The sequence below is a fragment of the Ursus americanus genome, chromosome 7, assembly GCF_024610735.1.
Source record: "Ursus americanus isolate L20-20 chromosome 7, mUrsAme1.1.p, whole genome shotgun sequence".
In the NCBI taxonomy this organism is placed as follows: domain Eukaryota; kingdom Metazoa; phylum Chordata; class Mammalia; order Carnivora; family Ursidae; genus Ursus; species Ursus americanus.
In genome coordinates, this window is record NC_142133.1 from 60,013,673 (window position 1) to 60,029,308 (window position 15,636).

Sequence of the window (15,636 nt, forward strand, 5' to 3'; positions counted from 1 at the left end):
GAGTTTTCCCCGTCTCCAACTTTCATGAACAAGAGAGCATCATTTATGGGACGCCTGGGTGGCTCAGTCAGTGAAGTGTCTGCCTTCAGCTCAGGTCATGATCTTGGGGTCCTGGGATCGAGTCCCACATTGGGCTCCTTACTCAGCAGGGAACTTGCTTCTCCCTCTGCCTGCCTCTCCCCCCTGCTTGTTGCTCTCTCTCTTCCCTCTCCCCTCCTTGGAGGTAAATAAATAAAATCTTAAAGAAAAACAAAACAAAAACAAAACAAGAGAGCATCATTTTCCTCCTGCTGTAGATGGTCCAATCCGGAAGGAAGCCAGTCTAACGAAACAAACAAAAACCTGATCCTTCAAGGAAGACAGAGCTACTGAGCCAAGACCACTGATCAGACCATGCTTGGATCTGGCCCTGCCTCTGGACTTTCAGGTATGTGAGAAGACCCATTCTCTTACTGCGTCAGCAATTTCCAGATTTTTTAAAACTTATACCTGAAAAGCGTCCTTACTGATACAGCAAACTACATGCTTACAAGGAAATCTTTTCATAAGGATGAAATGTTCTTTTTTACTCAGTAAGGAAAAATATTATTATTGAGGTCTGGAAACAAATGTGGCAGAAAAAGCTCAGTTTAGGAAATGATCATTGTTTTTTTTTAAATATAATTTTTGTTCCTGAAAACTCAGCTATAGATCTGAAGAATTTATAGACAAGGTCTACGTCTCCCTCTTCCTTTGACTCTTCCACTGTGCCAAACACAGTGCTTTGAAGAGAGCAGGTGTTCAGTGACTTCATTTGAGAAGGGCAGGGTAGGCATGATTTGTCTTTGTCTTGTGCCCCCTGCGTGTGCCACAGTGCCTATCACATAGTAAGCACCAAATGCATACTTATAGAGTACCCACAATTGCAATACGTTAATGGTATTCAAGGCCTTCCTATTGGGACACTTGCCACCACTTCCAATCTGTTTTTCCAGGCAGTGTGGTTACTCCCTTCCTATTTAATTCTCCATGTAACCCAATCACTGCCTAAGAAGAAAACTTTCCCCCTCTGAGTGATATTTGTTAGGAACATCCTACCCCTAAAGAATCTACAGATGACTTTTTTTACTTAGGATTAGTAAGGAGGGCATGTATTGCATGGTGCACTGGGTGTTATACGCAACTAATGAATCATCGAACTTTACATCAAAAAAAAAAAAAAAAGGATGTAATCCACTGTACCTTTGTAACTTCTGAAGAAAGATGAGAATGAGTCTCCTTGAGGCGTGAGATGGAACTATGACTAAGGCCTCCCACCACTGCCATCAGAGTGTTAAAATTTTTGAGCTGGAGGAGCTTCTGCAATAAAAAAATGTTAACATCAATACTTCGTAACAATTTTTCAATTATTCTGGTCTTTCTGAATTACAGGTGAATGCATGTGCAATGTCAATAACAAGGATCTAAGAAAAATGTTATCAAATTAAAATGAAGTACAAATACAATCCACCAGAAAAACATCATTTTACAAAAAAATATTTATAATAAATGCTTCTAAGTATTGCCAGTTAAAAGTAATCTACTTGCATGATAGCAGTATGAGTTGTTCCCTAGATATTATGAATACTTTAATTGTCTTTAATATTTTAAACCCCAGATTTCTTCAACGACTTTTCTCTAGAATGAATGAACATCTAGATTCCTTTAGGAACCTTAAGGGATGCCTCGGTGGCTCAGCTGGTTAAGTGTCTGCCTTCGGCTCAGGTCACGATCCCAGTGTCCTGGGATCAAGTCCCGAATTAAATTTGGCTCCTTGCTCAGGGGGGAGCCTGCTTCTCCTTCTGTCTGCAGCTCGCCCCTGCTTTGTTTCCTCCCACCTCTGTCTGACAAATAAATAAATAAAATCCTAAAAACAAAAAACAAACAAAAAAAAAAAACCCTCCCTCTAACTCCCAGACATACATACCTTGGCAACATTGATAAACTTTGTAATGACTTCTGCTCTTTGCTGAGGGGTTGGTTTGCTAAGAACCATCAGCTGGACCCACTTAGAGATTCCATTAAATAAAGCAATAGATCTCTCCAAGGTTGGGTTATTCTCCAGGCAGCCATGGATGACATAGCTTTGGTAATCAGTGAACTAGTAAAGGAAGATTCAGAGACTCTGAATTAAAGTGGAGTCTTTGCAAAATCAGAAATTAAAATGTTGCACAGATGTGAGATACTGTTTCATAAGAACTTAATGATTTCTTTCATTTCACATTTATAATGGCATCTTGCACATTTGAATATATATGTACCCTTAATATATTATTTTACTGTGTTTCAATCTCCCATACACAGACACATATTTACACATCACAGTGTCAGGGGTGGGGTGGGGAGGGACAAGATTTAAAGTCACAATCCAGTGAGTCCTAGGTTTCCTGGTTCATAAGATCCACCTGGGGCATTTGTGTTATAATTTATTGGTTTCTGGGAACACTAGAGACCTAAAGGATCAATATCTCCAGAGGAAGAACCTAAGAATCTCCATTCTTCAGTTACTACTGGTGATTCCAATGGTCGGGCAAGTTTGAGATAACAATGGCATACATTAAAGAAAAGGAAATGAATGAATATAAATATAATGATTTCAAGACAGAGTAATTTTGTAAAGTTTTTTTCAAGAAAAAAATAAAAAAACCCAGAAAGGAACAGTAGTTGAAGTAAAGTAGCTCCTTAGCAAAACAGACAACTTTTCTAGAAGTCAGCATGGATGTCATCAAATACATATGAGCCTTCCGTCATATAAGCAGTGCAGGGGGTTCCCTCTCCTGGCCTGCTGGTGGAGAACCATGAAGGTCCTCTCCAAGTAGGATTATTTATGGAAAAGAATCTGTCTTTCAGAAATTCATACTTCTAATTCATGTTCTTCTTTACAAGTAATAATGTAATTAATTCTCTGGCATCTTGGAAAAGAAGGAGGAAGAAAGACTCCCCCAGAACTTGGTAAGACAAAGGCTGATTATGAGCCATTGCAGAAATATTGTCGTAACAAGTGGATAGTGAGTAGGTGGCTAGAAAGACACAAGGGACCATAGTCAGGAGGAAGAGGAAGGAGGTGGGGAAGGAACGCTATCAAGGCAGAGTAGGAAAGAAAATTTAATTCAGGATCTCTGTTCCTGGGAAAGAAACAACCTAATGTGAGATTCTCATCAAAGCCTACAATTCCTATTTTCCACCTACACCCATAATTAGGCATTTATACAAATCCCAACCTAAATAAAGATTTCTTCCCTCAAATGAAGGGCCTAGCAAAACATGTTCACTTGGGAGAAGTCAGTGGAGCTACATTAACCTTGAATGGTTAAATCTCCACTGAGTGTTTAGAAAATCATGCTTTAATCCTATGAAAGGAGACATTGAAAATAGCGACAGATATATAGCTCCTAAGCCATAAAATAAAGACAGGATAATATTTATCTTTGGTTAAAAGGGATTGTTCCTGTGAATTAAGGGCACTTTTCCAGTGGAGCACAATGACAGAGCCTGCCAATACTTCAGAGTATGAAAACGCAGCTCTTGGGAAAGTTGGCATGGTGGTTGTTATGCTTGGAAGAATAAATGTCAGTTTCTTACTGAGATCCTTCTAAAAGATTTATGCTCCAGAAAAGTGAGGTGCTCAGCCAATTCAATGGGCTCCAGATGGTCAAACAGCAGACAGGCTTTTCCCTTCTTGGATACTTTTTTCCTCTGTGTAACTCTTCTCATCCAGTCATAGGAAGGACTATAAAAGAAACAGTGAGTCTGGTCAATGTGCTGAAAGGCCATTTCATTCAATGGAAGTTATTAACCTACTGACTCTGTAACTCTTGGCCTGCTTCCAGGAGCTTGTGCAAAATACACGCCCTGTCCTTCATATTTGAAGAGAAAACCACTGACCCATTGCCAATAGAACATAAACTTTGAGTTGTTTTTCCAGACAGGGTGGGTTTGCACTGATCCATCCAGAATCTCTTACTTGCTCTTTCTTATGACCAGTAAGGTTGGGATCATAGCGGAGAGGTCAGGGTTAGGTATATAAATCTGGCAGATTATCAATATATAAGATGGTGATTTAAGGCACATGAAAACGACCAGAAGTTGGTTCTCACACTTCAGCAACATATGGGTTATCTGAAAAGCTCAAGATAAAGACAGAGACCTGACCTCATTGCCAGAGATTCTGATTTACTAGGAATGAACCTGAATAATCTCTATTTTTAACAACATCCCTGATGATTCCTGGATCATGCACCATTGGTCAAGATTCTTGAAAAAGTATTCTAGGAAAATGGACTAGAGTATAAACGCCCAAGACATGAGAGCTTATCTTCGCAAGATGGATAACCATACTTAGGGTCATTAAATAGTTTTCTCTGTGCAAAGTTAACTAGTAGATATGAAACATTAGTCTAATTAGCACCGAGTTCCTAATAGCTGAACTAACCAGCAGGGCCATCACTACTCCCACCCCAAAACAGTGGGCTCATCATGTTTGAAAGAAGCGTGTGCCACTCTTACATGCTGGATATGTCGATGAGGCTGATGTGCTTTTCATACCCTAGTTGACTAGCTACTTCCCGAAACTCTTCAGTCATACGGATCAAACCGAGGTCCAAATTAAACTCTGCAGGAAACTTGAGAATCCAGTACCTGAAAGACAGCAAGTATTTTTGATGAAGAGAAGATTTCAAGCTATACCATTATGGAAATGATTGTATCATTTTACAGATTACATTCAACAATGAACCCAGGACCATACCTCAAATTAGCAATCTCCTATTCCCTACCGATGACAAGGGGTCTCACTCTTTGCTCCTTCAATCAAGAACCCAAGTCTACCACTCCCACTCTGAGCCTCTCTTTCTGACCCTAAGTCCTGAGCATCCATACTTGCATCTAAGCGCTGAACCACAGCTAAAATCAAACCTCTCTCCCAACTCATGGCAACTAGGTGGAAAAGCATATGGTGGGGAAATAAAAAAAGAATGGGGGCGCCTGAGTGGCTCAGTCGTTAAGCGTCTGCCTTCGGTTCAGGGCGTGATCCCAGAGTTCTGGGATTGAGCCCCACGTTGGGCTCTTCTGCTGGCAGCCTGCTTCTTCCTCTCCCACTCCCCCTGCTTGTGTTCCCTCTCTCACTGGCTGTCTCTCTCTCTGTCAAATAAATAAATAAAATCTTAAAAAAAAAAAAAAAAAAAAAAGAAGGCCTCTGGCCAGGCTTTAAAAAAAAAATGAGTTTACTTTTTCCAAGAGCTAGACTCATTTGCTAATCACGTTTGCTACTGCTTGATCTCTAAAAGAAAGATAAATTTTACTCCCAGGAACAGAGGAAGGCCAATTTTAACAAAATCAGTAAAGAGGGGAATCTGAGTCAATTCTATTGCCAAACTAGGTCTACTTTTTGGGGATAAAGAAATTGTCAACAATTCCAGAACCATATACTACAAGACAATTACATGTATATTTACCTCATGAAGTAGCAGATCTTTAACCGAAATTCATCACAGTTTTCTCCACTGGCATCTCGATACGTATACTAGTTAAAGAAAAAAATCCCCGCATCTTGTTTCCTTTCGCCACATCTGCAGCTGTTTGACCAATGTACATGAATTCCTAATAAGAAGGCCACACTGGGGACATTTGGGTTATGTGGACATTCAGATGGGGAGAGAATGGGTTCTGAAAATGTCTCAATATTGAGACCTGGGGACTAGGATCTTGCTTTCAGGGACCTCTGTTCAGGATGAATCTCCCCTTACCCTCTCTGACATCCCCTTCTGAGGTTGTAGGGAGAATGGAGGGAAGAAGTAGGAAGTGGAGGAAGCTTGCAATGAGCAGATGGATGCCCAAGTGGCCCTAATAATAATTTGACAGACCCTCTGCCTTTCAAGCTCCTCCTACCCTGTAAGGCTTCCCAGTCATCTGCAAGGTCCCCTGGGCTTGAAGCAGGCTGAGACTGTAGGAACCAATATTAGTGATTACATAATAAACATTAGATCTCTGGGTATAAAACCTCCTTATAAATCTGAGACTGTTTTGTCATTTTGGGTCATTTGGCTTTCAACCACCTTTCGGGACTGCTGTGTGTTCAAAGGTGGTAGACTGCTAAAAGCCCTTATTATAGAATGAAGTTTCTAACTTTTTTTTTTTTGCTTTTATATCAGAAGGAAATCTGAAATTAAGGTCAACCAACAAATTGCAATAAACTTGCTAGAATGTTCTTTGTGTCTTGGAAGCAAGGGAAGATGTGAAAACTCAGGTGGTGTTTGTGCCTGAGCCGGATCCTATTATTTTGGCTGGCATTTCCATACATCTAAACTGTATCCTCTACGTCCATCATTTTGCCGTCCTAAAAGGAATAAATTAGGTCTGGAATCAGTGTTGACTATTCTTTCACTGTACTAACAGCAGAAATGTTTAAGTCAAGTTAGAAACATTCAGCCTACAGCTTCTGTTTCATTTTATATCTAGTGATTATTTTTAAGTAGAGCCAAAACATCCAGATGGATAGTCAACTGTTTGGTCCATCATCCAAATGTCTTGTCTAGACATCTATATATATCCACAAAACAGCTGGATAACTGACTAAAGACTGTTTATTCATCTTAATTTCCTGGCTTTTGTTAGACACTCTATCTAAATACAGAACTTGATTTATGATTGTAAAAATTACACAGTAGTTGAAAAGATATATGCAGAGAAGTTTTTCTGCCAATTCGGTGGAAGATAAATACCATCGGTGCATCAGTAGAACTATTCTTGGCAAATAACTATTATTCAGCTCTCCATTGTCATCTGTTAAAAAATAAAATAAAATGAAGGGTGAGGAGACAACAGTACTACTCTTCTCTTTTTCTAATAACAGTAAAGAAACATTAATGTCAAAAATTTCTCATAGACCCAATTATTGCTTTCCTCCTCCTTCCATTGGAACTTCCTTGCAAGTTAAGCGGATGGGGGGTTTCACCCTCCCTCTGGTGTTGGATTGCCAGATTTAGCAAACTGAAACACAGGACACTTAGTTAATCTGAATTAAGGTAAACCACAAATAACTTTTTAGTATAAGTATGTCCCATGCATTACTTAGGAGACACTTACACTAAAAATATACTTTATCTTAAATTCAAATTTAACTGATCATCCTGTATTTTATCCGGCCACCTTACTCTGGTCTAACTCTTCCTATAACAATCAATTTAAAAAATGATAAAAAAAAAAAAAAACCTTTGTGACTCTATTTGTGCAAAGAATAATCTGAAATGCTGAGGTGGATATGTAAACAGCATAAAAAAGCATATAGCTGTAAAGTCTGTAACCTAGTAGGAGACACAAGACATATACGCAAATGGAGAATGCAGCAGGTTGTGCTATCCACACCTGTCTGAGCCAAAAGACCGAGAAATGATCATAGCACCATGGGAAAGTCACAAAGGGCCGTGGGAGGAAGCAATCAGCATTCCTGACCGCGGAGACTAGGAATGGTATAATGAACATCTGAGATGGAGTCTGAGATGAGCCCCGAAGCAGAATTTCAGTGAAGGCACAGAGGTAGAAAGATGCAGGGGATGTTCCAGAAACATTAAGTGGACAGTATGGCTGGCATATTAGCTGTGGGCATTAAAGGGAAGGAAACGCACAGGGCAGTGTTACTGGGGAGATAGATTGGAGTCAATCAAAAAGGACTTAAAGGCCAAAGATGGAGATTGAATTCTGTTCCACAGCAACACTCACATCCGAATAGGGGGACGTGAGAGTATCAAGGCATATCAAAGGGAGAAAAGGCTCATACCAAACATCTCAATGCAAGTGCTCAACAGCTCATCTAATGTTGCTGCTTTTCCAAGTCCACTAGACCCCATGGTTATTTAGCCGTTGTCAAAAAACTAGGTACATTTTCAGCATCAGAGAGACCATCTCCATAATCGCGCAACTTGGTAATGTTTGTGCTAGTACTGGTGTCTGTCTTTAGTCATACTTCAAGACTCTGAAGAAACAAGAAACGGAAGTTATCAGACTACAGTTCAGACCTCATTAAGGCATTACATTCCCACCTAAAAAGATAAGGACTTCCCTCGACTAGATCTTTCTACAAGAAAAGTATCAGAGTGACATAGATTACGTCAACCACCGTGATGGTAAAATGCCTGCTGAAGGGCTCCTTAGCACGAGGGCACTCCGGAACCACAGAAATGTTCTGTGAGATACCATTCCGTTCTGCAGCTGACATTCTTTGGGTACAATATCTTATACTTTCTTCATATTCTTAAGTGATAAGAAAGACATTCGAGAATATTATAAATGTGACTTGGTTTAATATTATTACAAGTATACAGAAGGAGGTAAATTTTAAAGTGCAAATATATTGATGAGCATCATCCTTGATGATCATATAAATGTTCAACAACTGATTTGAAAAATCTTATTTGCCTGATTTCTCTAATAGTAACATTAATAGTAGTAGGGAAAGTATTAACGAAAACCTATTGAACACTCACATTATGTACCAGGCACCATACCAAATGCTTTATATATATTACCCAACTTGACCTTCATAATAATACCGTCATGACCACCACAATGATGCTTCATGACAGTGCTTCCTAACAATAGTAATTATTACTCCCAGTTTACAGGTGAGGTCATGGGATTTGCAGAGATTCAGCAACTAGTCTAAAATCACACAATTAGTAAGGCCTAGAATCAGGACTCCATTGTAAAATAAAGCTTTTCGTTTCCTTTCCCCCCTTTCATTGCTCTCTCAAGTATGGATATCATAGCTGTCATAATTTTGCCCCCTAATCTAGTGAGAGAAAGGACATAGCCAAATGATCTGTCACTTAGGTAGAAGAAAAATGTGGGTAGGACAGAGGTCCCATTTTACAGCGCTGTCATGGGAAACACGGGGATTAGAAACAACCTTTTGGAGTTCCTCATACTGGAAGTATTGCTGTTGGAAATACCATCATTTTATTTTACAGACGCCCTGTGAGAGCTCTCTATAGGGCCCAGAGAAGGCGAAAGGTCATGATGACCTAAGACAGTTATCCACTTTGGGCAGTTTAATAGGTAAATGTGGCCACTGGGCATTAATCTCTTAAGCTGTTTGAAGTCAATGTCCATTTTACTTTCAAAACTTATTTATTCAACTGGTAATCATTGAGCACCCGACAAATGCCAGGCACTGGGCTGAGCACTGAGGCTGCCAAGATGAACAAATCATTGTCCCATCCCTGCCTTCAGTAGGCTCAAAATCAACTTCAGAAAGCAAACATAGGAATGAAGAGGAAACAAAGCTGACGCCCGTGTGTATGGTTGTGTTAGTTCAATCAGACCACCAAAGAGTGACATTTGAGTGGTGGGTCTGTGCACTAGGCATTTAACTCCAAAGAAAATTTTTTACCTTGCATTATTTCTGTGTAAAAACCATATTCTTGCACTGAAGGTGCCATGTTCAAAGCATAAAAAGTCAGATTATTTCACATGTGCAGTAAAAATAACAGAAACACGGATCAGGGCTCTCCCATTTCTGCTGCTCAAATGATTTGTGAAAGGGAAATATTAAAGATGTCTGGAACCAACTCTTTTTACATCTCTTCACCAAGTTACCTTATCAGTGAGGCCTTTCCTGACCACCCTATTTAAAACAACAAGACCTCTCTCTCCCTGCTCACCTCCTACTTGGTATGCCCTACCTCATCTCCTGGATTTATTTTTCTTCCTAACAGTTATCCCCATATGACATACTATATATTTTTCTTGTTTACTTGTTTTGAAATCTCTCTAGCACTAGAAACATAAGCTCTATGAATGCAGGGACTTTTGTGTTCTGTTCTCTGGTATACTCCCCAACTCCAAAGATTTTGTCCCTCACAGAGAAGATACTAAGAAAAGCATTTGATGAATTAATGAATAAGTGGATGAATGGATGGATGAAGAAATAAATAAAATAAAAAGCTGTGAAAAGTTTGCCTTTGAATAAGTATATATTTATATATGCATGTGTACTATAAATTTTTTAGTTTGTTTTAGCAATTTAAATCAGCTTTTAGTAAACATCCTGGGACAGAAGTTCCTGCCAGCTTTCTAGACATAATAGGATCTGTCTGTATTTATATTAAGAGCCTGGTATCTCTTCCAGGACATTCTGGGGGCAGCACTTTCCTTATTTCCCTAATGTAAATTCTGTCAATCCCATTAAAAGTCAAGATTCGACAACTGACAAGTTTGATTCCCCTTCATGTCTATATAGACACTTTTTATTTTGTTAACTCTTGTTACTGAATAGTGAATATATGACTTAGAACCAAACAGCCTAGATTAACTAAACTAGATTCTCAGGTCAAAACTAAAATTATTCAGCTGATCTACTTAAGGAAGGTATTACCCTTCCATACAGGGTGGAAATAACCTGGTACCAAAGACCCGTCACGATGTTTGGAGTTACATTTGTGATCCGCAATGAAGCCAGCACCTGAGAGCCAGCTGGGCCAAACTATCCAGTTATAATCTATTTCTGCAGTCAGCAGATGTGTCTGTGCCCCTGCTTAGCATTCTGTCACCTGCACATGTACCTGAGATCTCATTTCATATGTGTGACTATTACTGTGTCTACAACTGTTTTTTCAACAGTAAAGATTCTTTATTATAAAAGCATGGGTATTAAGGAGGGCACGTATTGCACGGTGCACTGGGTGTTATATGCAAGTAATGAATCATGGAACTTTACATCAAAAACTAGGGATGTACTGTATGGTGACAAACATAATATAATAAAAATATTATTATTTAAAACAATTAAAATAAAAGCAATAGATGTTCATTATTTAAAATAGGACAGTAAGGGAAAAAAGTTACCCATTGTCTTATCATCCAAAGATAACTCTTGTTAATATCATAGCATGTTTCTTTTGGTTTTTCTAGGCATATATATCTTGTCAAGCTTCTTACATAATCTACAATAGTTTAAAGAAATACTTACCCACTGGTTTCACACTGAAAGATCTCCAGGTCTGAAAGAATTTTAAGGGCAGTTATCATCATTGGAAAAGGCGCTGGGGATGCAGTCTGCAGAACTGGTTTATCCAACTTGAATAATAAGTACTTTGGAGAACCTGATAAAAGAACATAAAGAAATCCCCAGAGAGAGTTAAATAATAGAAACCCAAAAGAATACACATGGTGTTAAAGCATTTTCAAAACCCTTGAGTTATAGGTGGTTTTGAGATTTTGTCTATATTTCATCTACAAAGCCAATTAAAAAAAGAAAAATATTCCAAATAGTTACTTGGTGACATGATATTTTTTAAATCAAGTAATTTTTAAAAAAAATTCAGCCTATTAAAATCCTGCAAATGTGGCAAAATCAAAATTTATACATATAGTATAAAATACTTCCAAACACTGACCTTGGAGTGTTAGTAAATCTCTAGAACAGTTTGTTGTGGTGATCATCAAACTCTGCCTCTAAATCAACTCCTGACTGTCTCAACGTGAATGTCAATGTTATTTTAGTCCAGGTTGTTTAGTCTCCCAATGGTTTGGGACTTGCTTTAGTGTGGATAGGTACTCTCTGGCTGCAATGAAAATTATTGCTCCCCAGCATACACATTTTCTCACAAGTTTGAAAAGGACACAATAAGCCAAAATTTCCCCAGGGCTTGAATTACTTCTAAGAGAGAAGTTCTCACTTCAAAAGGGCAATAGAGTTCTGTTGGGTATGGTTTCCAAAGGCTATGATGTATTCATGCAGCAAAAAGGTTTTCATTAACATGAAAGCCTTTATCTTCAAAAAATCCTCACGAGGTTGCCTAGGACAATAAGAACTATGCTTCCAATTTTAGAAATAGTAAAAAGAAGCCAACTCCATGCAGCTGTCCATTAAGAGACATAAATTAGCACCCCAGCCTCTTGACTCAGGATCTTGGATTGGATTTCAACATTAGATAAGCAAATGGTGAAAGTTTTACTTACCTCTGAGTAAAATGCCATTAATGCTGCTTAGTTTACTAGATTGTTGAAGGAGTTACATAGGTAATGTAAAATCTATCCACTGTATGTCCTCTAAAACACTGGGTGTTCAGGAAAGCTATCTCCCTTTGCCCACACAACCTCTTCCCTTCCAATATTTAAGGGTTTCTAAGTTGAGGACTTAGGTGAAATAGAGGACATATGATTGAAGTGACAGGAAGAGAGATGTTAAGTTAGAGAAGGAAAAAGGAAATAGGAGAAAAAATATTGTGCCACTAGAGCTTCTAGGAGAAGGGCAGGTGGCCTCATCAGCAATGGAATCTCATTCTTGAAAGTTCTCAAGCCAAAGTAAAGTAATGACTGTCAGAGATGTTGTAGGCTTAATTCCCAGATGGTGTCTAGGAAGCATGCCAGAATGACAGCAAAGGTTGCTCCTGGCTCCAGGACTGCAGGATTTATAAGGTGAAATATTATATCTAGTAAGTATTCAATAAATAGTTTTGAAATGATGTTGGCCATATTAGAACTTCTAAAGGTAGTCTTGTCTATAGCATTATCTCTATTGCAATAAAAAACTAACAAAAACCCTTAAAGACTCTTCCCTCCTAATGGCAGATATTGTCTTTATGTATAAATGACCACAAATATGTCTTTGCTTTTATATAACCAAGGGGGTTTCTCTAAATGCCTAAATCCTCAGTGAAAATGAGTGCCGATAATCACAAACCTTTAAGCCTTAAGGATTAACAACTAAGGTGTCATAGCATTTGTTGTTCTGACCACGTTTCAAGCTTACTCTCCCTTTCTCACCACAGACATGAGATTTGAAAGGTGCTGTGATTATGCTCTCTGAGACTCCACTGGAGAATCAAGACTATTAAGTTCAGTAAGAGAAATGATAGCAAAACCCAGAAAAATAATGAAGTTATTTGACAAATACTTACTGAGGATCTATTAGACACCAGATACTAAGCAAGATACTAGCAAAGAATTAAACAAGTAATTACAATAAAGTATCCCAGGAAGGGGAGGAGCACTAAGTTAATCCGGAGTCAAAGGAGTTTTAGCTAGGCAAAGAGTGAATGGGAAAATGGCAATTATGAAAAGCTGAAAGACATTTAAAATGATTGAAGTATTGAATGTGGCAAACATGAGACTAAGAAGGCTGTAGGAGTAGCTCATGAACAGTACTGTAAGCTGTATGAAGGAATATGGGCTTTATCTGAAAGGCAATGGGAAACCATGATTTCAAAGATGAGTAAGAGTGTGGCATGATCCTATCTAGATTTTTTAAAGATCCCTCCAGCTGCAATATGGAAAAGAGATTAGTAGAGACGTACATAGATGATGCTGAAAACAGTTAGTAGTCAATTATGACCATCTAGGCAAGAGATGATTGTTATGGAAACCAGTGTGTGGCAATAGAGATGAAGAGCACTGGTTGGTTATAATTTGAAGATAGATCCAACAAGATTTGGTGATCAAATGGCTTTGGGGAATAAGCAGAAAGGAGGAATCAGGGATAATTCCCAGGTTTATAGCTAGACATTTGGTTGGGTTATGAAGCCATTGCCCTGAAATTGAGAAACTGAAGGGAAGGGGAAGGAGAAGGAAGTTCATGTTGGACAAATGATGAGCTCATTTTTAATTGTGTTGAGTTAGGGATATCTGAAACATCCAAAGGAAAATGTTGACTTAGCTTCTGGATACCTAGTACAGACTTCTGAATTGACACCTGAGCAAATTTAAGTGCTAAGAATCAGTGGAAAGGAAAATTTAAGGAACAGGAAAAAAAGAATTTAATGTAAATAATAAGGTCCCAGGGAGGACAGAAGTGATGGACCCATGCATAGGTGGAGGGATTTACCTTGGATAAGGTAGCAGGTCACCTTTTTCAATTTAACAGCAGGAAAGAGGGGGGAAATTGGTAGAGGTATAGGTAGATTTATCCTTTTGATAGCAGGGAGTCAAGGAAGTTTCTAATGATTCATTTACTCTAAAAAGAAGGAGACAAGGTCATCTGCTGGAAGATCTGAGGAAAAAAATATGCAACAGATGTTGTAAAGCACGGAAGAAAGAAACAAGAATTACTGGGCTATTTCCCATTATTTCCATTGAGAAGTCTGATGTTTCTCTTCTGGGGCTTGTTTTGAGAGAAATTTGGTGTTTCCTATTCTCTGGGTGACATCGTTCACTTGTGTCACATTTCTGAAATTATTTAACTTTTCTGGAACAACTTATTCAGGAAGTTCCTTCTTTATGGAGCAGGCGATTCTGAGTTAATGCTGTTGTGGTTCAGTCACATGTGGTTTCCATAACTCAGAGCTAAAGCATGGCTGGCATTTGCTAGGTAGTTTCCTCACAAGGGCATGCATCCCTCCCATTTCACCTAGCTTTGCTTCAAATGGTGAAGAAGACAGACTTTCTTGGAGAAATCATTTGTCTCCCACCCTTTGTCTTGATCCAGGATACTGCATTCTGGCATCTACAGCCTCAGCCACCATCCCCATGTCCTGAACTTTCCCTGACGGGATTTCTGTATCTCTGCCCCACCCCTCATGCACACTCACCAATGCGTTCATTATCCGTTACATCTAAAAAAGGTCATAAATCACAAGATACGTTACTATTTCTTCTCAGTTCACTCTTCATATCTGGCATTCTTTGCTTATTTCTGCATTTAACTTTAATTTTCCTTCTCACTTCTTTCCACATCGCCTCTCAGGTCTTTGAATTTCTCTTTCTACCTTACTTCCTCCAATCAGTTACTCTTCTTATCATGCTCTGCCACAGCTTCATTGTTGTCACGGTCAAAGTTGATTCTATCACAAACCAACCGGGATAGTACATACTGAAGAAATGAACGCAGTGCTTACAGCAAAGTTACAACATTTTAAGTGGGCCATCGTGATGACCCAGAGAATCAAGTATCCCACATTTATAGAGAGTGGAGCAATATCCCTAAAGGTTATTTAACAATGACATATGGAGTTGCTGTGAGAAATATTTTCTCAACTCTAGAGTAATTTTTTTCATTCTTGCCTTGGATGGATTTATTTAATGTGATAATGAGGTTTTCCTGGGTTTTGAAACTTCTGTTGTTGTTGTTTGTTTTTCTCCTGCAAAGAGATTTTCCTAAATCGATAGAGCATTAATAATCAAAATTTGTTGTAGATTTTAGAAAACAAAGTAATAATACCTCCTTCAAATACTACTTGTTGGTGGCATGTAGTGTGATACACATAATGTTTGGGAAATTACCTATATTATGTTTAAATCTTATAACACCCCGAAAGCAAAATATTATTCTCCCCATTTCATAGATGAGGAAATTACAGCCTACGGAGGATAAGTTACTTGTCCGAACTTGTTACTAGTTTAGCAGCAAAGCCAGCTCTGTCTGACTCTGAAAATTTTTATTTTTTCTACTACCCACAAAATCTTAGCTGTTGTTAAGCCTTGCCTATTAGATCAATTTCTGGGCATTGTCTAGAACAAATGTGTACTATGCCCTCTGCTTAGCTTCTAAGTATTCTATCAGTGGCTCTATTGTCTGAAGATGAATAACCATTATTATTAGAGCAAGCTTGGCATTTCAGGGACTCACTGGTACCAAATACTGAACGGAAGTCAATAACCAGCTCAGCGCTCATTGCACAAGGCCCC

General features: G+C 38.7%; 1 protein-coding gene across 3 annotated transcripts in view; it reads right to left on the bottom strand.

The window, feature by feature from the left end:
* Positions 1–15,636, bottom strand: part of RASGRP3 (RAS guanyl releasing protein 3) — an 86,141-nt gene that overhangs the window by 30,452 nt on the left and 40,053 nt on the right. Inside the window, exons 3-10 of one of the 3 annotated variants that reach the window (XM_087863739.1) lie at positions 10,982–11,114; positions 7,793–7,987; positions 6,677–6,798; positions 5,472–5,539; positions 4,525–4,656; positions 3,601–3,748; positions 1,946–2,119; positions 1,222–1,338 (exon numbers count right to left, since the gene is read on the bottom strand). In XM_087863739.1, coding sequence (XP_087719865.1) covers positions 1,222–1,338; positions 1,946–2,119; positions 3,601–3,748; positions 4,525–4,656; positions 5,472–5,539; positions 6,677–6,798; positions 7,793–7,862 — 831 coding nt within the window. In that variant the 5' untranslated portion in view covers positions 7,863–7,987; positions 10,982–11,114. Of the gene's footprint in view, positions 1–1,221; positions 1,339–1,945; positions 2,120–3,600; positions 3,749–4,524; positions 4,657–5,471; positions 6,181–6,676; positions 6,799–7,792; positions 7,988–10,981; positions 11,115–15,636 lie in introns of those variants that run through there. The other 2 variants (XM_087863738.1, XM_087863737.1) reach the window with 2 other exon arrangements.